The sequence below is a fragment of the Bombina bombina genome, chromosome 1 (genome assembly GCF_027579735.1).
Source record: "Bombina bombina isolate aBomBom1 chromosome 1, aBomBom1.pri, whole genome shotgun sequence".
Classification (NCBI taxonomy): Eukaryota; Metazoa; Chordata; class Amphibia; order Anura; family Bombinatoridae; genus Bombina; species Bombina bombina.
In genome coordinates this window covers 193772455-193797223 of record NC_069499.1, presented here as the reverse complement: position 1 = coordinate 193797223, position 24769 = coordinate 193772455, and the positions used below count along the sequence as shown (strand labels likewise).

Below are 24769 nucleotides of genomic sequence, written 5' to 3'. Positions count from 1 at the left end.
CCCTCTTACACAAGAGGAAATACAAATTGCACTAAAAGATCTTCCTAATGGGAAGAGCCCGGGTCCTGACGGGTTTGGGGCCAAATATTATTAAACCTTTCTGCCCACTCTGTTACCCCAGCTACAAACTTTATTTAATAACATTTCAGATTCAGAGGTGTTACCTGATACTATGTTGACTGCAGTGTTAATTTTGTCGACTAAAACTAGACTAAAATACGACTAAAACTAAAATGCCATTTTAGTCAAAAGACTATGACTAAAACTAAATCAAAATTTGCTGACAAAAACATTTTATGCAAGGTGTTATAATCAATCCATATCCAATAACTGCTCTTTTGTAAAATTTACGAAACTTAATTTTATTAAATTTTAAGAAAAATAAAGACATGTTATATACCACAACAGTTAAATCTGTTAAATCTGTATTGCATGTTTAAACCTTAATACCATAAATAAAAACAGGTTAATAAACCTTTACTCCAGGAGTATATAATGAGTTTGGAAGTTCTAGAGCAGTACTAATATTGTAGCCGAAAATTTTTCGAATCTGTGAACAATCAATTGATTCTTCCTATAGAAATAAGCAAACCTATGAATATGGGTTTAAGTTATGCTGTGCCTGTGCTAGCTGCAGAAACTTTTTGTTGTGTTGAGTTACTTGATACTTGTTTTAATTATTAACAGAGAACTGTTAAAGTTGTTAAATTGTTTAAATAATGCATTACACTTTAACTACACTCCTTAGATTTTAGTCAACTAAAATCTACTGGAGATTTAGTCGATTAAATCTACTGGAGATTCAGTCGACTAAAACTAGACTAAAACTAAAACAATTCAGATGACTAAAATACGACTAAAACTAAAATGGCATTTTAGTCAAAAGACTAAAACTAAGACTAAATTGAAACTTGCCGTCAAAATTAACACTGGTTGACTGCCTATATTACGGTATTGCCGAAGCTGGGCAAGCCGACGGACAGACCACAAAACTACAGACCAATTTTATTACTCAACACTGATATTAAACTCCTAGCGAAAACCTTAGCGAACAGAGTTAATACGGTCCTCCCCACGTTGATCTCTCCAGATCAGGTTGGGTTTGTCCCAGGGAGGGAGGCGAGGGATAATACTTTAAAAGTTTTACAATTAATTGACTACTCTAAAAATAATACCATACCGTTCGCCCTTCTATCTACAGACGCGGAGAAGGCGTTTGATAGAGTGAACTGGAAGTTCCTTAGGAGCACTATGGAGAGGATAGGTTTTGGGAAAAGATTTTTGGGGATGGTCTTTGCACTGTACTCAACACCCAATGCCAAGGTCAAAGTCAATAACATACTCTCATCTGCCTTCACGATTTCAAATGGCACCAGACAGGGTTGTCCATTGTCACCCTTGCTGTTTGCCATATCTATTGAGGCACTGGCAATTAACATAAGGGCCAATAATTTGATACGGGGGATTGGGGTGGGATCCAAAGAACACAAACTTGCTATGTATGCGGATGATCTTCTATTTACGCTCACAGAGGTGGAGACATCCATTCCTGCTCTGTTGGATGAACTCTCCAGATACGGGGAGGTGTCCTGGTTTCTCCTAAATCATTCCAAATCAGAAATATTAAGTATCACCCTAACCCCTACTACATGTGCTTGGCTTAAATCCCAGGGCCCCTTTGCAGCGAGCACTAAATCCCTGAGATACCTGGGCATTGATCTATCGAGTGAGGTATCAGATATCTTTGAGAACAATTATGTGTCCCTTAGGAAAGGCATTGCCAATGACCTCACCGTGTGGAAACACAAAAATATCTCCTGGTTGGGAAGAATCAATGTTATCAAAATGAACATTCTTCCAAGAGTGTTGTATATATCGCAAACCATACCAATTCCCCTCCCACACTCATTCCTTTCCTCCCTACAAAAGCTAATTGAAGACTACATTTGGAAGGGCATTAAGCCAAGGGTAAATAAGAAGACCATGTACCTCCCAAGGGAGGATGGTGGGTTGGGACTTCCTAACCTCCTCCTTTACAGAAAGGCCATTTTGCTCCAGAGGGTGATTGAGAGGTGCCATGGCAGCACCCAGAAGGATTGGATACAGCTAGATGCTAACATTCTTCAGACGAATGATCTCGCCTCCCTCCCATGGATTGATAAAAAAAAATATAGACCATCGTCTCTGGCCCAGTATCCCTTGACTAGTGAACTATTATATGTTTGGGACAGGACTATAAGAACAGACTCTTACATCTCGACTGTAGACTCCCCACTTTTCCTGGTATATTGTAACCCAGGACTTCCATTACAGGTCACCCTGTCTCCTGATCAAACTAGCTTTACTAACAATCAGATTGGACAGTTCATTACATGCGGAAGACTAAAAACTAGAGAGGAACTTTAAATGACCACCCTGACTTTAAAATACCATGGTTTGTGTACCTGCAAATAGGCCACTTTATCTTTACACATAAACATAAACAACTTTTCCTCAGAGATCATACACCCTTTGAAAGGTTATGCATACAGAAATCCATCCCTGGGCACTTGATTTCTAAGACCTATATGCTCCTTCTAGGGGGGAGGGATGAGCTTCCAACTTATACCAGACAATGGCACACAGAACTAGGTACAGAACTCAATATACAGGATTGGCAACGGATGTTCCGGGCTGCCAAGACAGTTTCGGTTTATAATGAGCTTCTCTACACAAGAAGCTCATTATAAACTACTGAGCCTGTGGTACATTACACCTGCCAGGCTTAAGGTGATATACCCCAACACTTCAGATAGATGTTGGAGAGGATGTGGGCTCCATGTTACATATTTATTGTTCCATTTCCCATTTAAAATCCAGAACCCGGTAAAGAGAACCCGGTAAAGAAAACACTATTAATGTTGACAAGCGCAAAAAATCTGATCCCAGCACGTTGGAAATCCGCACAAATTCCCCTAGTATTAAATTGGAGACAGGGAGTGCAGAGATTGTTACATCTTGAAAAATACTACTATGTCCGGATACCTAGACTAGACACTTATGAAATGTTGGTCCAGCTGTGGAACAGCAGTTATACGAACAAGGACTGATTCTGGAGAGAGTTGGGCACATTCCTCAGTGGAATTATTGATTGAGGCGGTGGGCCGTGTTAGAGAGGGGTCTACTGAACTGAATGACCTGCCCTTCTCTGTCAGGCCCTCCTCTCCCTCCCCCCCTTTTTTTTCTCCCCTCTCCTTCTTTCTCTTCTTTTCCCTTTTCACTCTTATCCCACCTCCTGCCCTCTCATCTTCCTCATGTTAGCCAAGAAGTAAACACACTTAAACACAGGCTGCTGCTATTAGTTTGTATAGTGATGAGTGATGGAGCACCTTAATGCACAGCAAACCTTTAAAGTATTTGCGACAAGTTATAGAGTCATTGATGAAAATAACCTTCCGTGGTCACTGTTGTGATTGTCTTTACTGTTGATACAACTGACATTTCTACTAGATACACAGCAGGACTATCTAAGAAAATATAAAAATTGTGGAGCTTTGTTATAATGGATTTTTACTACAGATATACTACTATATTGTTTATTTTCCTTTATTATTTCATAAGGCAAGGAGAAAAGTACCGACTGTAATCTTATATTGTGTATTTTGAGATGCCTGTATATTCATGTTTTATTTCCTAATAAAGCTCCTTTAAAAAAAAAAATTAAAAAAAAAAAAAAATAAAAAAATACCATGAATTATTCATTTTAGTAATATGAGCATATTAACAATTACCGTATTACATTTTTTAAACATTTATTTTCAACAGGAGACAATTATCCGATATATATATATATATATATATATATATAAATATAATAAAAAAAAGTATGTATATTATATAAATAACTAGTAATAATGTAAGAGAACCAATTGCGTGACACTGTCAAAGTTAAGAATCTTATTCAAACTTTATTTCTAATACATTACTGTGCTTAATCTTACAAATGAGAACAAAGACATAATTAAAAACAAAATATTCATAAGAGGGTTATTCTTCTCAGGGTAAGTGAATACAAGTATTGAATTTACAAGATATTAGCAGATATTTAAAAATGCAGTGCATTCACGGTGTTCCTGTTTGTAAAACTACAAAATAAATAATAAAACGTATTATTTATACGTATATGTATAATGTTTAACATAGAAATTGAAAAATAATACAAATTCTTCAATTAAGCCATTTTTATTATTTTTGTGCATGTCTATGGAGTGAAAACAGACTACCAGTTTTTATATGGCTAATACATATATATGTAAAAGAGAAGTAGTGAATAACCAGTGTGCAAATTGGTTTTTTTTTTTGCATAGTTTCCTGGTATAGTTCTCTAGACTATAAAATGTATATGCATAGAGCTCGTTTTATCGCTACCTTAGCTCTCATTTGCAGCATACAGGTAGTGGTTATATGGGATTTGTATTAAAGCTCGGTTTTATGCTGTCTATAATACATTTGTTTAGCGCTTCAAATAATTCCTGTTACAAGATTCCTTGCAAATTCTTATTTGCAGCATCACAACGTAAGTGTGTGTGTGTGTGTGTGGGGGGGGGGGGGAGAACGGTTTTAAGATTGGTCTTGCCACGTCTTCTCTCTCATGCCATTGTAGGTGAAAGATTTAGCACTTGCTGCTGTAATAATCTGTGGACCCATAAAGCCATCTCTTTCCAGACTTGAGCCAGACATCTGACTGGCAACTTGTCATAACTGAACATTTAAATAACCAGATTTTTTTAACCAATTCATACAAACTTCTTGCGGGTCGCTGTGAATCGTTCCATGTACTGAAAAGAAGAAAAAAAATGACCATATCAGGCAAAGAAACATTACAATATATTTTAAAATGCTAAGCATTTTCAGAAAATGTTAAATACAAATGAATATGGTTTTAAAGGGACATATTATTGCATAAGAATAAAATGCCCTTATGTATAACATCTTTTTTAACATTGCACAAATGGTTGTCAATATCTATGTACTCAGCAACCACAATGCTTTACTTCACTTGAGCAGAATATATACTACACTTGAGTAGGATATAGCAAGTGAAATTAATTTACACCATAACTGCCCTTTATTTGGGCAGTTATGGTGTAGAAAATGCTAAAAAGGCTGCGTGGAAACTTTGTTAGTTACTTCTACAATCCTATATTCCTCGTTTACAAAATCTCTTTTACCAGCTAGAAGTTCTCTTTTTTTGTGTGCATGGTTTGTATCATCAAGAATTAGGAGGAGGGGGTCTTGCAAACAACATCTCCATATTTACAACAAAAGAGATGACAGCCTAAGGTGCTGGAGAGAACACCAGGTATAACAAATTCTCTAGAGGTTAAACATTCTCTAAATTTACAACTAAATAGATGGAAGCCTAAGGTGCTGGCGAGAACACTAGGCATGACGCATTTCGCTAGAGGTTAAACATTCTCTAGAGTTACAAATAAAAAAAGAGATGGCAGCATAAGGTGCTGCAGAGAACACCAGACATGACACATTTTGCTAGAGGTTAAACATTATCTAAATTTACAACTAAATAGATGGAAGCCTAAGGTGCTGGCGAGAACACTAGGCATGACGCATTTCGCTAGAGGTTAAACATTATCTAAATTTACAACTAAGTAGATGGAAGCCTAAGGTGCTGGTGAGAACACTAGGCATGACACATTTCGCTATAGGTTAAACATTCTCTAGAGTTACAACTAAAGAGATGGCAGCATAAGCAGCTGGAGAGAATACCAGGCGTGACTTATTCTATAGAGTTTAAACATTCTTTAGAGCAAGGTTCTTCAAACTACAGGTCGATACCCATTACTGGGTCGCAAAACACCAAGTTTACTGGGTCGTGACTTGTGTGTGTTGTAGGAGAGTGTGTGTGTTGTATGAATGTGTGTATTATTACCTTTACAACACTCAAGTTTGACTACAATCAGGAATAAAGTATGTATAAATGTCAGTAACTTTGACAAAAATTGCAGCTATCTTGTATATTACTTCAGAAATTTTTAGACCAAGCATAAAAATAGGGTTGTGAAGGTATGTGGTATTGTGACACTGGATCTTAGAAAACGTTTTTTGAAGGACCCTGGTCTAGAGGAGCTACTGAGGCACATGACAAGATAGCACTGATGACAGAGACTGAATTACACACAGCACATAGAAGCTCAAATAAGTTGTTCTATAGAAAATGCTCCCCTTGTAATCTAGTACAATATTGCAATATTTGGAGCCAAAATCAGAAAGATTATGATTAACCTCTCAGTGACAAACCTACCAACTGCCAATTCTGCAGTTAACACAGGTGTACCCAAAAAGTGCCAATATTTATATTCAAAAGTTGTGGCTGCATTTTCCTCAAAATGCATTATTATAGAAATGTGTGTCTGGTAAGTGTCCACTCTGCATGAGGCACTGGTGCTCAATACAGAGCCAATCTCCATCAAAGTTGCCGCAGGCTATAAATTAGCTGTAATCAACAGAAAAACATAATTTATGTAAGAACTTACCTGATAAATTCATTTATTTCATATTAGCAAGAGTCCATGAGCTAGTGACGTATGAGATATACATTCCTACCAGGAGGGGCAAAGTTTCCCAAACCTCAAATGCCTATAAATACACCCCTCACCACACCCACAAATCAGTTTAACTAATAGCCAAGAAGTGGGGTGATAAGAAAAAAGTGCGAAAGCATAAAAAATAAGGAATTGGAATAATTGTGCTTTATACAAAAAAATCATAACCACCATAAAAAGGGTGGGCCTCATGGACTCTTGCTAATATGAAAGAAATGAATTTATCAGGTAAGTTCTTACATAAATTATGTTTTCTTTCATGTAATTAGCAAGAGTCCATGAGCTAGTAACGTATGGGATAATGACTACCCAAGATGTGGATCTTCCACGCAAGAGTCACTAGAGAGGGAGGGATAAAATAAAGACAGCCAATTCCGCTGAAAATAATCCACACCCAAAACAAAGTTTAAATCTTATAATGAAAAAAACTGAAATTATAAGCAGAAGAATCAAACTGAAACAGCTGCCTGAAGTATTTTTCTACCAAAAACTGCTTCAGAAGAAGAAAACACATCAAAATGGTAGAATTTAGTAAAAATATGCAAAGAAGATCAAGTTGCTGCTTTGCAAATCTGATCAACCGAAGCTTCATTCCTAAACGCCCAGGAAGTAGAAACTGACCTAGTAGAATGAGCTGTAATCCTTTTGAGGCAGAGTTTACCCGACTCGACATAAGCATGATGAATTAAAGATTTCAACCAAGATGCCAAAGAAATGGCAGAGGCCTTCTGACCTTTCCTAGAACTGAAAAAGATAACAAAAAGACTAGAAGTCTTTCGGAAAATCTTAGTAGCTTCAACATAACATTTCAAAGCTCTAACTACATCCAAAGAATGCAGTGAACTCTCCTTAGAATTCTTAGGATTAGGACTAATGTTGTTAGAATTCACAACCTTAGGTAAAAATTTAAAAGAAGTTCGCAACACCGCCTTATCCAGATGAAAAATCAGAAAAGGAGACTCACAAGAAAGAGCAGATAATTCAGAAACTCTTCTAGCAGAAGAGATGGCCAAAAGAAACAAAACTTTCCAAGAAAGTAATTTAATGTCCAGAGAATGCATAGGTTCAAACGGAGGAGCTTGAAGAGCCCCCAGAACCAAATTCAAACTCCAAGGAGGAGAAATAACAAGTTTTATACGAACCAAAGCTTGTACAAAACAATAAAAATCAGGAAAACTAGCAATCTTTCTGTGAAAAAGAACAGAAAGAGAAAAGATTTGTCCTTTTAAGGAACTTGCAGACAAAACTTATCCAAACCATCCTGAAGAAACTGTAAAATTCTAGGAATTCTAAAAGAATGCCAAGAAAAATGATGAGAAAAACACCAAAAAATGCAAGTCTTCCAGACTCGATAATATATCATCCTAGATACAGATTTACGAGCCTGCAACATAGTATTAATTACGGAGTCAGAGAAAACCTCTATGACTGAGAATCAAGCGTTCAATCTCCATACTTTCAATTTAAGGATTTGAGATCCTGATGGAAAAAAAGGACCTTGTGATAGAAGGTCTGGTCTTAACGGAAGAGTCCATGGATGGCAAGGAGCCATCCGGACAAGATCCGCATACCAAAACCTGTGAGGCCATGCTGGAGCCACCAGCAGAATAAACGAACGCTCCTTTAGAATTTTGGAAATCACTCTTGGAAGAAGAACTAGAGGCGGAAAGATATAGCAGGATGATATTTCCAAGGAAGTGACAATGCATCCACTGCTTCCGCCTGAGGATCCCTGGATCTGGACAGATACCTGGGAAGCTTCTTGTTTAGATGAGAAGCCATCAGATCTATTTCTGGAAGTCCCCATATTTGAATAATCTGAAGAAATACCTCTGGGTGAAGAGACCATTCGCCCGGATGTAGCATTTGGCGACTGAGCTAATCCGCTTCCCAATTGTCTATACCTGGGATATGAACTGCAGAAATTAGACAGGGGCTGGATTTCGCCCATACAAGTATTCGAGATACTTCCTTTATAGCCAGAGGACTGTGAGTCCCTCTTGATGATTGACATATGCCACATTTGTGACATTGTCCGTCTGTAAACAAATGAACGACTCTCTCTTTAGAAGAGGCCACGACTGAAGAGCTCTGAAAATTGCACGGAGTTCCAAAATGTTGATTGGAAATCTCACCTCCTGAGATTCCCAAACCCCTTGTGCTGTCAGAAACCCCCATACAGCTCCCCAACCTGTCAGACTTGCATCTGTTGAGATCACAGTCCAGGTTGGAAGAACAAAAGAAGCCCCCTGAACTAAACGATGGTGGTCTGTACCACGTCAGAGGATGTCGAACAATCGGTTTTAAAGATATTAAATGAGATATCTTTGTATAATCCTTGCACCACTGGTTCAGCATACAGAGCTGAAGAGGTCGCATGTGAAAATGAGCAAAGGGGAACACGTCCAATGCAGCAGTCATAAGAACCTAGAATTTCCATGCATAAGGCTACCGAAGGGAATGATTGAGACTGAAGGTTTCGATAAGCTGAAACCAAATTCAGACGTCTCTTGTCCGACAGAGACAGAGTCATAGACACTGAATCTATCTGGAAACCTAAAAAAGGTTACTCTTGTCTGAGGAATCAACAAACTGATTGGTTAATTGATCCTCCAACCATGTTCTTGAAGAAACAACACTCATAAAAAGCTGGAAAGGATCTTTCCATTGAAAATGAGCAAAGGGAATTGAATCCAATGCTGTTAAAACTTCTATGCATATATAGCAACTGAAGGAAAAAATAGAGACTAAAGGTACCGACAGACGGAACTCAATACACATTGTCCCTTGCCCGATAGAGACAAAGACAGTGACATAAACCATCTGGAAACCTAAAAAAGGTGACCCTTACGTGAGGAATCAAGAACTTTTGAAAAAAAGATCCTCTAACTATGTCCTGAAGAGCAAGTGAATCATATGAGAGTCCGCATCCTCAGGAAATAATCTGAATGAAAACAGAAAAATGAAAAATATGCATTTATTGTATCTAATGAAAATAAATAATGCTATCAGTGACCATAAAAAGGCAGAATAGTTTGAATAAAACTCCAAAACCCAGTTCCTAAAAAAGGAACTGGAAGAAAAAACCCCAGAAGATTCCAGGTCTGAGCAGCGCTTGAACCCCATGGGTGCCCAGCCATGCTACAACAGTATCCAAAATATATAGGACAGAAACACACTTAAAGAAAGTGTTAGCCTTACTTGAATAAAATCAAAGAAATTTGGACAAAATAGAACCAAATAAATTTCAAAAGAAGTCTTAACCTGCCCCTTACCAGCCAAGCTGGAATACGGCACGTACATCGCAATATTAGGGAGCTGATTTCGAACCCCAATTATAAACATGTTACTTGGGAAAGAACTCAGGAATTCGTTCCTTAATAAGAACAACCAAACTAGTATAAGCTTAAAGTTTTGTCTTAGAACTCAATCTTGAAGCCCATAGTAACAGTTAAGAATTGAATCCAATTATAAAACAAATAATTGATTATCTTAGAACAAAAGAAATATGGATTTTCTTTTTTTTTTTTTTTTTTAAATCACAAAATTCTTCTAGCTAAAATAGCTAAAGACATAGATTAACCCTCATTTGCGAATATATTCAATAAAATGAAGACACAAATGAAATCATTAGCATGATAGTCCAGTTTAAAGGACCAGTCAAAACAGAGGACTTGCAAAATGCAAAACAACAAGACAAATGAAACAGCACCTAGTCTAGTAAATGTTGTCCCTTTAACAATGCTAAAATAAATCATAATCTGATACTTGATCTTAAAGTAAACAGAAAAAATGAAGCAATTGCAATATCACAGGACCAAGAAAAGTACCTGAAACTAAATAATTTTCCATAAATAAGATACAACTATATAAAGGAAAATAAATATTATTTTGCTATAGAAACAATAGCATAATTAGTAGGAGTAGAGATAGCCCCAATAAATTGGAGAACCCTCCAAATTGAATTTAACTGCTGGCAAAGAATATAGTTTAAAACCTTGAAGAAGGAATAAAAGAGAATTCTCAGCTTATTCCATTCCCTAGTATGGGGAATTGGAAAGAAAACCTCTGAAATCACAGAAGAAAAAAGGCAGAAATAGTGTCAGCTAGTCTTAAAGAACTAGTTACCTTAATATCCAAAATAATCAACACCTCTTCAACAAAGAACAAATGTACTTTAATAAAAAAATTATAAAAAAGTAGATTTGTTAGTGTCAATATCTGATGAAGAGAATTTCTGAAAGAGAAAAAATCATCATCAGAGAAGGATAAATCAGTATGTTGTTGGTCATTTGAAACTTCAATAATTAAAAAAGAAGTGAAAAAGACCTAAAAATTGTATTAGAAGGCACGAAGTCAGACAAAGCCTTAATCAGAAAAAATATTTCTTATAAATCTTCTAAACATTTCTTGTACTTAAGAATGGAAATGTATAAAGCATAAATACTAATGGAATCTGCATGAAAAAGTATAACTTATTACAAACCATAGCTAAAGATAAACATTTATAACATTTAAAATAAATGAACTTAGCTTTGGTAGAACTGAAACTCAGTTAAGCATTTTTCCAGAAGTGGCTTCTGACTCAGGGTCACTCGTAGACATCTTGCAATATGTAATAGAAAAAACAACATATAAAGCAAAATCGATCAAATTCCTTAAATGACAGTTTCAGGAATGGGAAAAAATGCTAGTGAACAAGCTTCTAGCAACCAGAAGCAATAATTAACGAGACTTAAATAATGTGGAGACAATAGTGACGCCCATATTTTTTAGCGCCAAAAAAGACACCCACATTATTTGGCGCCTAAATGCTTTTGGCGCCAAAAATGATGCCACATCCGGAACGCCGACACTTTTGGCGCAAAAAAAGTCAAAAAAATGACGCAACTTCCGGCGACACGTATGATGCCGGAAACAGAAAAAAAATTTCCGCCAAAAAAGTCCGCGCCAAAAATGACGCAATAAAATGAAGCATTTTCAGCCCCCGCAAGCCTAATAGCCCACAGGGAAAAGTCAAATTTTAAGGTAAGAAAAAAATTGAATGATTCATATGCATTATCCCAAATATGAAACTGACTGTCTGAAATAAGGAACATTGAACATCCTGAGTCAAGGCAAATAAATGTTTGAACACATATATTTAGAACTTTATATAAAAGTGCCCAACCATAGCTTAGAGTGTCACAGAAAATAAGACTTACTTACCCCAGGACACTCATCTACAAGTAGTAGAAAGCCAAACCAGTACTGAAACGAGAATCAGTAGAGGTAATGGTATATATATAAGAGTATATCGTCGATCTGAAAAGGGAGGTAAGAGATGAATCTCTACGACCGATAACAGAGAACCTATGAAATAGACCCCGTAGAAGGAGATCATTGAATTCAAACAGGCAATACTCTCCTCACATCCCTCTGACATTCACTGCACGCTGAGAGGAAAACCGGGCTCCAACCAGCTGCGGAGCGCATATCAACGTAGAATCTAGCACAAACTTACTTCACCACCTCCATAGGTGTAAAACTGATTTGTGGGTGTGGTGAGGGGTGTATTTGTAGGCATTTTGAGGTTTGGGAAACTTTGCCCCTCCTGGTAGGAATGTATATCCCATACGTCACTAGCTCATGGACTCTTGCTAATTACATGAAAGAAAACAGTTGGCATTACACACAGATCACTGTTATTTATTGTTTTACGTGGATGTATCTGGCCTAGTTCCTACACTGTATCTGGTACACTTGTGCCTAATACAGAGACAACCTTCAGATTGCAAAGGTTGCTGTAGCTATAAATCAACTGTAAAATTACAGAAATATAATTAAAGGGACACTGAACCCAAATTTTGTCTTTTGTGATTCAGATAGAGCATGCAATTTTAATCAACTTTCTAATTTACTCCTATTATCAATTTTTCTTCGTTCTCTTGCTATCTTTGTTTGAAAAAGACGACATCTAAGCTAAGGAGTCAGCCAATTTTTGGTTCAGTCCCTGGACAGCACCTGTTTATTGGTTTGTGAATTTATCCACCAATCAGCAAGAACAACCCAGGTTGTTTACCAAAAATGGGCTGGCATCTAAACATTCTTGCTTTTCAAATAAAGATACCAAGAGAATGAAGAAAATTTGATAATAGGAGTAAATTAGAAAGTTGCTTAAAATTACATGCTCTATCTGAATCACAAAATAAAAAGGTTGGGTTCAGTGTCCCTTTAACATTACATACAGCTCACTGTTATCAGCCGTTTTTTAGTGGGTGTGGCTCTCCTTGTGCCATGTCACAGCTGATACAAGTGTTCCAAAAAAATGTTTCCTAGAAAACATTACAGTTAGTTGGCTTGGATGGACAATAACATACATTATTGTTACAGTAGAAAAAGACTGATAGAGCAACTTCATTGGAAGCTGCAGCCCTTCACAGAAATCCCCCCCAACCTTGTGTCATTAGCCTCTGACACAACAGAACAAAAGCAGGGTGGTGCTGTCATAACTTGTGAATCTTAATCTTTATGGTGCTCATGGTTCTAAACTATTCTCTTGTGCTGCTCTGGGTGCCAGGACTGCCCGCATGCCTCACTGCTGCTGCTGATTGCTGGCTTTATGTTCACATAGCCAGTCACAATGATTTAAATTTTAAAAAGTTTAAATTTTAAAAGCTAAAACACATGAAAGCCACAATATCAGATGATCAGCCCTGACAAAACACAGATGCCCCTTGCCCCCTTAACGTAGCTCAGTTTATCATTGCCCTCCTGTCCTAGCTGTGCGCTGTCTCACATTAAATATTTTCAGCACCGCGTGAGGGAAAATAGAAGGGAGGAACAGAAGGGAGGAGAAAGTTTTCTTCTCAGACAGGATGTCCATTTAGGATAAGGGGTTAAATTCCTTTTGTACAAAGTGCCACTGGGGATAGGAAGATATGCACTTCACAAGAGCATTCACTTCACAGGAGCATACAAAATATTTTGCTTTGAAATACAACAGTATATATGGTAATATTACTGCAAGGTTTATTCTTGTACCACTGACCTTGTCATAGCCTTCCAAGTCTCTTAGGTTCTTTATTTCAAAAAGGTTCCCTTCAACTGCCAGCAGTGATATCTGGGAATCACTCAGGATGCTATGGGGCAGAGTGCTGATTTCCAGGCAATTCTCCTCCAGACGAAGAACCTTGAGACGAGGGCAGTGAGAAACCTGCACTGAGATCTGGGAAATCTGCAGAAATGCAAGGCAAGAAACAATAGATATATTCATAACTACTGCTGTCTGTCTTTACACTTTACTGTGCTTTTAAAGCTATTATTGCAAATATTACTCTGGAAACAGTTACTTGACAGATCAAACCTTATAGTAATTAAAAAGAAAAATGAAGTCAAAAGCGTGAATGATTTAGCACATAATTGTGAAAAATGTTACTTCTGTTACCAAACTGACCTCTTTTTTTGGTACCCTTTGTTGAAAAAGCCCCTTTCCATGTGAGCACACTGAAGTAGACTCAGAAAGGCGCATGTCTTGGGGCTAGATGTATAACATTGTTACAAACACTGTTTAGCATTATACTGCAGTAGTGTGTGCAACAATGTATACATATAGTTCTCACAAACTGAGTCTACCTAGGTATGCTCTTATGGAAGGAAGCGAAGTTTCAAACAAACTAACAAGATAGATGGAAATTTATATATTTAATAATGAAGTGCACTAACCAGGTCTTCTTAGAGCTTTTATTGCCAAATAGTGAACGTTTTCGGGGGTTAGCCTTTTCCTCAGACATACCAAGTCTTGTTTTTTCACTTGCTGTATGTCTGAAGAAGGGGCTAATCCCCCAAAATGTTGACTATTTGGCAATAAAAGCTCTGGTGAGTGCACTTCAATTATTGACTGTTTATTGTTCTTTTTGCTTCTTCACACACTAATAAATGCATAGTGCCTACTGTTTGGTAGAAGAGGGATAATGGTATGAGGACGTTTCTTATAGTTTGGATTAGGCCCCTTAGTTCCAGCGAAGGGTTGTCTTAATGCTACAAGGACATTTTAGAAAACTGGGTGCTTCTAACTTTGTGGCAACAGTTTGGGGTCCCTTTCCTGTTCAGCATAACTGTGCCCCTGTGCAGAAAATTAGTCCATGAAAACATGGTTTGATGGGTTTAGCGCGGAGGAACCTGAGTTCAACCCCACTCAACAGCTTTGGGATGAATTGGAATCTTTCCTATGGCATGGAGAGTCCACAATGTCATTCCAATTACTAGTGGGATATTCAACTCCTGGCCAGCAGGAGGCAAAGAGCGCCCCAGTAAAGTAACTTCCCTTACCCATAATCCCCAGTCATTCTCTTTGCGTCTGTCAATGGAGGCTGTGCAAAGTTGGTGTCTGAATATATTTAATCCATTGATGGGTATTTTTCCCTGCAAGCAAGGATTGGGGTCTAGCTGTGTCCACGTCAATCTCTTGAGTAAAAGTGGTGGTGGCTTTTAGCAGTTAGAAGGCAGTGAGGTAGTCTTTGCTTTACTTCTAACAAGTTTGCTACCCCTTTGAAGAAAGCCAGGGTTGGTTACTCTGCTCTTTCTTTTACTACAGGTCCATGACAGGTAGCGCAGTGCCCGTCACACCAATGTAGCTGCTTTCTGCCCTGCAGCCGAATCCACAGGTAAGTGACTTCCTTCTAGGTTAGGAAGGACAGCACTTCAGAGGTTAACCCTCAAGTGGATCACTTTATGGGACATAGTTACCCTATTGTTTTATGGGTACAGTGTAGGGGCAGCTTTTATTGGGGGTCATTAGCTCCTATAGAAAAACATTAGGCACTTTATTGGTATGAGCTAACAAACAGAGACTTAAGTCTGTAAATTCTTGGCGGACTGTATCGCAGGGGTGTTTTTACTGTTCCCTTACATAGTCTTTGAACATCGTTATCGTTTATCTGGGAGGCAGATTACGTGTGCTGGATTTATAACCGCTTAAATTGCAGAGAGGGCTAAAGGCTGTTTAAACTTAATGCAGCCGTTTTTACTTTTGCGCTCTTATGTGTGGGGCAGTTAGTTTTCCCGGCCGCTCACGTGACTTCTGCACTTGCGGTTTTACGGAGCAGACCTTCATGAGCCTCAGAGTGTCGGATTGAAGTCGGATGAGAAGATACGTTGGCTTAGTTTTCTAGCTGATCGGAGTGACTTCAGTTGAGAATCATTTAGCTTGGAGTACCAGCTTCTTATTACTAGTGGGTTTATCTCTCCGGTCAGGTAGGAGCTTCAGATAACTTGTCTGAAGTTGTTTTTTCATAATTTCATGTTTACCTCACTTCTTAAACATTATATTTATCATTAAAAAAAATATTTTATATTTTGAAACATCGTTATTGTTATTACTAGTGGGACCTGTTCTCTTGAGCTATCGACTTAGACTCTCTCTCTGGATACATGCTTGCTATGTTTGGAGAACCAGATTGCCCTACCAATGCAGTTTTGTTCCTCATGTTTAGCAAAAACTTTAAAGATTTAAAGAAAAAAATTCTCCCTTCTGAGCCAAGTGTCTCTCAGGATAATGCTGTGCGTGACATGCCTCAGCTTTCTCCTCAAACATCCCAAGCCTTAGTTGTTTCTCATACTGTGCCTTCTGTGTCCTCTCAAACACCTGGGGGTGTTTATTTGCCTGGGGATTTTGCAGCTCAGATTACTTTGTCAGCTAGCCCTTTTTCGGGTAAGCGTAAGAGGAAATCTAAACATTTGCCTGCTAGTACGGTTTCTGACCCCTCTAAGTCTGCTTTAGTCAATCTTTCTCAATTGTCTGATGAGGAAAATACTTCAGTAGCTTCTGAAGGTGAAATCTCAGAGTCTGACACTTTAGCAGAAGAATCTGAAGAACTAAATTTTAGATTTAAGCTTGAACACCTCCGGTTACTACTGAAGGAGGTTCTAGCTACTTTGGACGACTCTGAACCTTCCGTTGCTGCCAACCCCACAAAGTTTTCAAAACTGAATAGAGTTTATGATTCTCCATCTTCTGAGGAGGTTTTTCTTGTTCCAAGGAAGATATCTGAAATTACAGCTCAGGAATGGGATAAGCGAGGGGTTCCTTTTTCCCCTTCCCCTGTTTTTAAAAAAAAAAATGTTTCCTGTTGCTCACTCTATTCATGACTCATGGCGTACTGTACCTAAGGTAGAAGGAGCCATTTCTACTCTTGCTAAAAGAACTACCAATCCTATTGAGGAAAGTTGCTCTTTTAAGGATCCAATGTATAAGAAGCTAGAAGCTTACTTAAAAAAGATGTACATCCATCAAGGATTACAGTGGCAACCTGCAGCGAGTATTGCCACAGTTGCGAAAGCAGCATCTTATTGGTGCAATGCCTTGTCTAATCTTAGTTCCGGAGCTGGATCTGATGGTGTCCCGCCAAAACACCAAGGTTCCAAAGTACGGTTCAAGGTCAAGAAATCCTCAGGCCGTTCTGATAGATGCCCTAGCGGTTCCTTGGATTTTCTCGCTAGCTTACCTGTTTCCTCCGTTTGCTCTCCTTCCACGAGTAATTGCTCATATCAAACAGGACAGAGCATCGGTAATTCTAATAGCTCCTGCATGGCCTCGCAGGATCTGGTTTGCAGATCTAGTAAGGATGTCATCTCTACCTCCTTGGAGATTACCTCTGAGGAAAACATAATTTATGCTTACCTGATAAATTTATTTCTCTTGTGGTGTATCCAGTCCACGGATCATCCATTACTTGTGGGATATTCTCATTCCCAACAGGAAGTTGCAAGAGGACACCCACAGCAGAGCTGTCTATATAGCTCCTCCCCTAACTGCGATATCCAGTCATTCGACCGAAAACAAGCAGAGAAAGGAGAAACCATAGGGTGCAGTGGTGACTGTAGTTTAAAGTTAAAAAATACCTGCCTTAAAATGACAGGGCAGGCCGTGGACTGGATACACCACAAGAGAAATAAATTAATCAGGTAAGCATAAATTATGTTTTCTCTTGTAATGTGTATCCAGTCCACGGATCATCCATTACTTGTGGAATACCAATACCAAAGCTAAAGTACACGGATGAAGGGAGGGACAAGGCAGGTACTTAAACGGAAGGTACCACTGCCTGTAAAACCTTTCTCCCAAAAATAGCCTCCGAAGAAGCAAAAGTATCAAATTTGTAGAATTTTGAAAAAGTATGAAGCGAAGACCAAGTCACCGCCTTGCAAATCTGTTCAACAGAAGCCTCATTTTTAAAGGCCCATGTGGAAGCCACAGCTCTAGTAGAATGAGCTGTAATCCTTTCTGGAGGCTGCTGGCCAGCAGTCTCATAGGCTAAGCGGATTATGCTTCTTAGCCAAAAAGAAAGAGGTTGCCGAAGCCTTTTGACCTCTCCTCTGTCCAGAGTAGACAACAAACAAAGCAGATGTTTGACGAAAATCTTTAGTAGCTTGTAAGTAAAACTTTAAAGCACGAACCACATCCAGATTGTGTAATAGACGTTCCTTCTTTGAAGAAGGATTAGGACACAAAGATGGAACAACAATCTCTTGATTGATATTCTTATTAGATACCACCTTAGGTAAAGACCCAGGTTTGGTACGCAGGACTACCTTATCCGCATGGAAGATCAGATAAGGAGAATCACATTGTAAAGCAGATAACTCGGAGACTCTACGAGCCGAGGAAATAGCTACCAAAAACAGAACTTTCCAAGATAAAAGTTTGATATCTATGGAATGAAGAGGTTCAAACGGAACTCCTTGAAGAACCTTAAGAACCAGATTTAAGCTCCATGGCGGAGCAACAGGTTTAAACACAGGCTTGATTCTAACTAAAGCCTGACATCTGCCATCGCTTGTGCAAAAGAATAGACAGGGCAGAAATCTGTCCCTTTAAGGAAGCTTTGCGTTCTTGCGAGACGCCATGAGATCCAGTTCTGGTTTGCCTCAACGATGAATCAATTGTGCAAACACCTCGGGATGGAGTTCCCACTCCCCCGGATGAAAAGGGGGACGACTTAGAAAATCCGCCTCCCAGTTCTCTACACCCGGGATATGGATAGCTGATAGGTGGCAAGAGTGAATCTCTGCCCAGCGAATTATATTTGAGACTTCTAACATCGATAGGGAACTCCTTGTTCCCCCTTGATGGTTGATGTAAGCCACAGTCGTGATGTTGTCCGACTGAAATCTGATGAACCTCAGAGTTGCTAACTGAGGCCAAGCCTGAAGAACATTGAATATCGCTCTCAGTTCCAGAATATTTATTGGAAGGAGTTACTCCTCCTGAGTCCACGATCCCTGAGCCTTCAGGGAGTTCCAGACTGCACCCCAAACTAGAAGGCTGGCATCTGTCGTTACAATTGTCCAATCTGGCCTGCGAAAGGTCATACCTTTGGACAGATGGACCCGAGATAGCCACTAGAGAAGAGAATCCCTGGTCTCTTGGTCCAGATTTAGTAGAGGGGACAAATCTGTGTAATCCCCATTCCACTGACTGAGCATGCAGAGTTGCAGCGATCTGAGATGTAGGCGTGCAAACGGCACTATGTCCATTGCCGCTACCATTAAGCCGATTACTTCCATGCACTGAGCCACCGAACGGCGAGGAATGGAATAAAGAACACGGCAGGAATTTAGAAGTTTTGATAACCTGGACTCCGTCAGGTAAATTTTCATTTCTATAGAATCTATCAGAGTCCCTAGGAAGGAAACTCTTGTGAGGGGGGATAGAGAACTCTTTTCCTCGTTCACCTTCCACCCATGCGACCTCAGAAATGCCAACACTATGTCCGTATGAGACTTGGCAATTTGGAAGTTTGACGCCTGAATCAGGATGTCGTCTGAATAAGGGGCCACTGCTATGCCCCGCGGCCTTAGGACCGCCAGAAGTGACCCCAGAACCTTCGTAAAAATTCTTGGGGCTGTAGCTAACCCAAAGGGAAGAGCTACAAACTGGTAATGCCTGTCTAGGAAGGCAAACCTGAGAAACCGATGATGATCTTTGTGTATCGGAATGTTTAGATAAGCATCCTTTAAATCCACTGTAGTCATGTATTGACCCTCCTGGATCATAGGTAGGATGCTACGAATAGTCTCCATCTTGAATGATGGAACTCTTGAGAAATTTGTTTAAGATCTTTAGATCCAAAATTGGTCTGAAGGTTCCCTCTTTTTTGGGAACCACGAACAGATTTGAGTAAAATCCCTGTCCCTGTTCCTCCTTTGGAACTGGATGGATCACTCCCATAACTAGGAGGTCTTGTACACAGCGTAAGAATGCCTCTCTCTTTATCTGGTTTGCAGATAATTGTGAAAGGTGAAATCTCCCTTTTGGGGGGGGAAGCCTTGAAGTCCAGAAGATATCCCTGGGATATAATTTCCAATGCCCAGGGATCCTGGACATCTCTTGCCCACGCCTGGGCGAAGAGTGAAAGTCTGCCCCCTACTAGATCCGTTACCGGATAGGGGGCCATTCCTTCATGCTGTCTTAGAGGCAGCAGCAGGCTTTTTGGCCTGCTTACCTTTGTTCCAGGTCTGGTTAGGTCTCCAGACCGTCGTGGACTGAGCAAAAGTTCCCTCTTGTTTTGCATTAGAGGAAGTTGATGCCACACTTGCCTTGAATTTTTGAAAGGCACGAAAATTAGACTGTTTGGCCCTTGATTTGGACCTATCCTGAGGAAGGGCATGACCTTTTCCTCCAGTGATATCAGCAATAATCTCCTTCAAACCAGGCCCGAATAGGGTCTGCCCCTTGAAGGGAATGTTAAGCAGCTTAGACTTTGAAGTAACGTCAGCTGACCATGATTTAAGCCATAGCGCTCTGCGCGCCTGGATAGCAAAACCAGAATTCTTAGCCGTTAGTTTAGTCAAATGAACAATGGCATCAGAAACAAAAGAATTGGCTAGCTTAAGTGCTCTAAGCTTGTCAAGTATGTCATCCAATGGAGTCGCTACCTGTAAAGCCTCTTCCAGAGACTCAAACCAGAACGCCGCAGCAGCAGTGACAGGAGCAATGCATGCAAGGGGCTGTAGGATAAAACCTTGTTGAATAAACATTTTCTTAAGGTAACCCTCTAACTTTTTATCCATTGGATCTAAGAAAGCACAACTGTCCTCGACAGGGATAGTAGTACGCTTTGCTAGAGTAGAAACTGCTCCCTCCACCTTAGGAACTGTCTGCCATAAGTCCCGTGTGGTGGCATCTATTGGAAAAAAATTTCTAAAAATAGGAGGGGGAGAGAACGGCACACCTGGTCTATCCCATTCCTTAGTAATAATTTCTGTAAACCTTTTAGGTATTGGAAAAACATCAGTGCACACCGGCACTGCATAGTATTTATCCAGTCTACACAATTTCTCTGGCACTGCAATTGTATCACAGTCATTCAGAGCAGCTAAAACCTCCCTGAGTAACACGCGGAGGTGTTCAAGCTTAAATTTAAATGTAGAGATATCAGAATCAGGTTGCATCATCTCCCCTGAGTCAGAAACATCACCCACAGAAAGAAGCTCTCCTTCTTCAGCTTCTGCATATTGTGAGGCAGTATCAGACATAGCTCTTAAAGCGTCAGTATGCTCTGTATTTCGTCTAACTCCAGAGCTATCTCGCTTTCCTCTAAATTCAGGTAGTCTGGCTAATCACGCTGACAGTGTATTATCCATGACTGCCGCCATGTCTTGTAAAGTAAACGCTATGGGCGCCCTAGATGTACTTGGCGCCATTTGAGCGGGAGTCCCTTGAGCGGGAGTCAAAGGATCTAACACGTGGGGAGAGTTAGTCGGCATAACTTCCCCCTCATCAGATTCCTCTGGTGATAAACTTTTTAAAGACAGAATATGATCTTTATTGCTTAAAGTGAAATCAGTACATTTGGTACACATTCTAAGAGGGGGTTCCACCATGGCTTTTAAACATAATGAACAAGGAGTTTCCTCTATGTCAGACATGTTTTTACAGACTAGCAATGAGACTAGCAAGCTTTGAAAACATTTTAAATCAAGTTAACAAGCAAATTTAAAAAACGGTACTGTGCCTTTAAGAGAAACAAATTTTGTCAGAATTTGAAAAACAGTGAAAAAAGGCAGTAAATCAAACAAAATTTTTACAGTGTATATAATAAGCTAACAGAGCATTGCACCCACTTGCAAATGGATGATTAACCCCTTAGTTCAAAAAACGGATCAAAAAAACGATAGACGTTTTTTAACAGTCACACCAAACTGCCACAGCCTTGCTGTGGGCCTACCTTCCCCAACAAACGATTTTGGAAAGCCTAAGAGCCCTTTAGAGATGTCCTAAAGCATTCAGGGGACTCCTGGAGGAAGCTGGATGTCTCAGTCTGTAAAAGTTACTGCGCAAAAAAGCGCTAAATTAGGCCCCTCCCACTCATAGTAACACAGTGGAAAGCCTCTAGGCAAATTTAAGCCAGCCATGTCGAAAAAACTAGGCCCCAATAAAGTTTTATCACCAAAGAATATATAAAAACGTTTAAACATGCCAGCAAACGTTTTATATTGTAAATATAAAAGAGTATTACCTCAGAAAGTAAGCATGATACCAGTCGCTATTAAATCACTGTATTCAGGCTTACCTTACATAAATTTGGCATCAGCAGCATTTTCTAGCATTCACATCTTCTAGAAAAATCTTAACTGCACATACCTCATAGCAGGATAACCTGCACGCCATTCCCCCGCTGAAGTTATCTCCCTCTTCAGTCATGTGTGAGAACAGCAATGGATCTTAGTTACAACCTGCTAAGATCATAGAAATCACAGGCAGATTCTTCTATTTTTCTGCCTGGAACAAAATAGTACAACTCCGGTACCATTTAAAAATAATAAACTTTTGATTGAAGCAAAATAACAGCTACATTTTACCACTTCTCTCTTACTACCTCCATGCTTGTTGAGAGTTGCAAGAGAATGACTGGGTATGGCAGTTAGGGGAGGAGCTATATAGACAGCTCTGCTGTGGGTGTCCTCTTGCAACTTCCTGTTGGGAATGAGAATATCCCACAAGTAATGGATGATCCGTGGACTGGATATACCTTACAAGAGAAAGACCTTCTAATTCAGGGTCCTTTCCTCCATCCAAACCTGGAATCTCTGAAGCTGACTGCTTGGAGATTGAACGCCTAGTTCTGTCGAGACGTGGTTTTTCTGAAGTGGTCATTGATACTATGCTTCAGGCTCACAAGCCTGTTACTCACAAGATTTACCATAAGGTACTGCATAAATATATTTATTGGTGCGAATTTAAGGGTTTCTCCTGGAGCCGGTTGATGATTCCCTGTATTTTATCTTTTCTCCAGGATGGCCTGCAGAAAGGTTTCTCAGTCAGTACTCTGAAGGGTCATATTTCTGCACCATCCTTTTGCACAAACATCTGGCAGACTTACCAGATGTTCAAGCTTTTGTACAGGCCTTGGTCAGAATCAGGCCTGTGTTTAAACCTGTTGCTCCTCCTTGGAGCCTTAATCTAGTTCTTAAAGTTTTGCAGCAGGCTCCATTTGAGCCGATGCATATTGTTGATATAAAATTGTTATCTTGGAAGGTTTTGTTTCTCCTTGCTATTTCTTCCGCTCGCAAAGTTTATGAGCTTTCAGCTCTGCAGTGTGATTCTCCGTACCTTATCTTTCATGCAGATAAGGCGGTCCTTCATACTAAATTGGGTTTTCTCCCTAAGGTAGTGTTGGATCGAAACATTAATCAGGAATCCTTCCTTTTGTCCTAATCCTTCTCAGAAGGAGCGTCTTTTGCATAACTTGGATGTTGTGCGCGCTCTAAAATTTTACTTACAAGCTACTAAAGATTTTCAGCAATCTTCTGCCCTATTTGTTGTTTTCTCTGGAAAGCGTAAGGGTCAGAAGGCCACTTCTACTACTCTTTCCCTCTGGTTAAGAAGTATGCTCAGATTACTAATAAAGTGAGGAATTCTTTCAGAAGATATTGCTCAGATCGTTCACCAGTTAATTGGAAGAAGTATCTGGAAAATAGAAGAGAAAGAGACCTATTCTTAAAGAAAAAAACGCTAGAGGAAGAAGCTAAAATTAGTCTGCATTTTAAAGGTTTTCATGGGTGTTCAGCTAAACATCTTGCTAGGTTAATTAAAATAAGGAAGAAAAAAAATACGATTCTTGCTATCCGAACTGCTAATGCTCGTTTTACTGAATCTAGAGAAATTTCTGAGGTCTTTTTTTCCTACTACCAGCAACTCTATTCTAGAATAGAATCAAATGAGTCTAATCAAGAGGGGTTTTGGGCCAGGATAAAGATACCTCAACTACATCCTGACGATTTAATGTTAATCAATGCACCTATCTCGATAGACGAACTGAGAAATGCGATAGATAATCTTAAGCTGAATAAAGCAGCAGGGCCGGATGGGCTGCCAGCAGAGTTTTATAAATGTCTTGGTGAAGACCTTATGCCAACGCTGGAAAAATTGTTTAATTATTATCTATTGTCGGATGATACGATTTCGAGTTTCTTTTCCGCAGCCAATATATCCCTAGTCCTAAAGAAAGGTAAAAATGCGGAAGATCCTGCCTCTTATAGGCCAATTTTGGTGCTTAATTCAGATTACAAGATTTTAATGGCCATTATGTCTGCTAGGCTTTCTTCATGTCTTCATAAAATTATTCATCCTGATCAGACAGGATTTATGGTTGCTAGGAACTCTACAAAAAATATCCGTAAGCTTATAAACTTTCTTGATTACGCTTGGAATATAGATCAAAATAGTAAAAAACCCTTATTGAGTGATGTAGCGATCTTATCATTGGATGCAGTCAAAGCATTTGACTCAATTGTATGGCAGTACCTTTTTAAGGCTTTAGATAATTTCGGGTTTAAAGGTAAGTTCACGCAATTTATAGCGAGATTATACTCAAAACCAGTTTCATTCCTACTTATTAATGGATTGTTGTCTCCTAAGATAGTTTTACAGCGTGGCACTAGACAGGGTTGTCCGTTGTCACCGTTATTATTTAATATTGCGCTTGAGCCACTAGCAATACGTCTTAGGGATATCTTGGAGTTCAGATGGGCCCTCAGAAACTTAAAACTTTACTTTATGCTGATGATGTTTTGATCTTTTTAGCCGATTTTCAACAATCTATACCGGATATCTTGCAAGTTCTTGATGACTTTAGCTCTTTTTCAGGATATAGGATCAATCTAGAAAAAAGTGATTTCATGTG

General features: G+C 39.3%; 1 protein-coding gene across 2 annotated transcripts in view; it reads right to left on the bottom strand.

Moving 5' to 3' along the window:
- Window positions 1-3927: 3927 nt before the first annotated feature.
- Window positions 3928-24769, bottom strand: part of LRRC57 (leucine rich repeat containing 57) — an 83567-nt gene continuing 62725 nt past the window's right edge. For both annotated transcript variants that reach the window (XM_053697808.1, XM_053697809.1), the window contains 2 exons: window positions 13633-13818; window positions 3928-4817 (listed from right to left, as the gene is read on the bottom strand). In XM_053697808.1, the coding sequence (XP_053553783.1) occupies window positions 4776-4817; window positions 13633-13818 (228 nt within the window). In that variant the 3' untranslated portion in view covers window positions 3928-4775. The remainder of the gene's footprint in view (window positions 4818-13632; window positions 13819-24769) is intronic.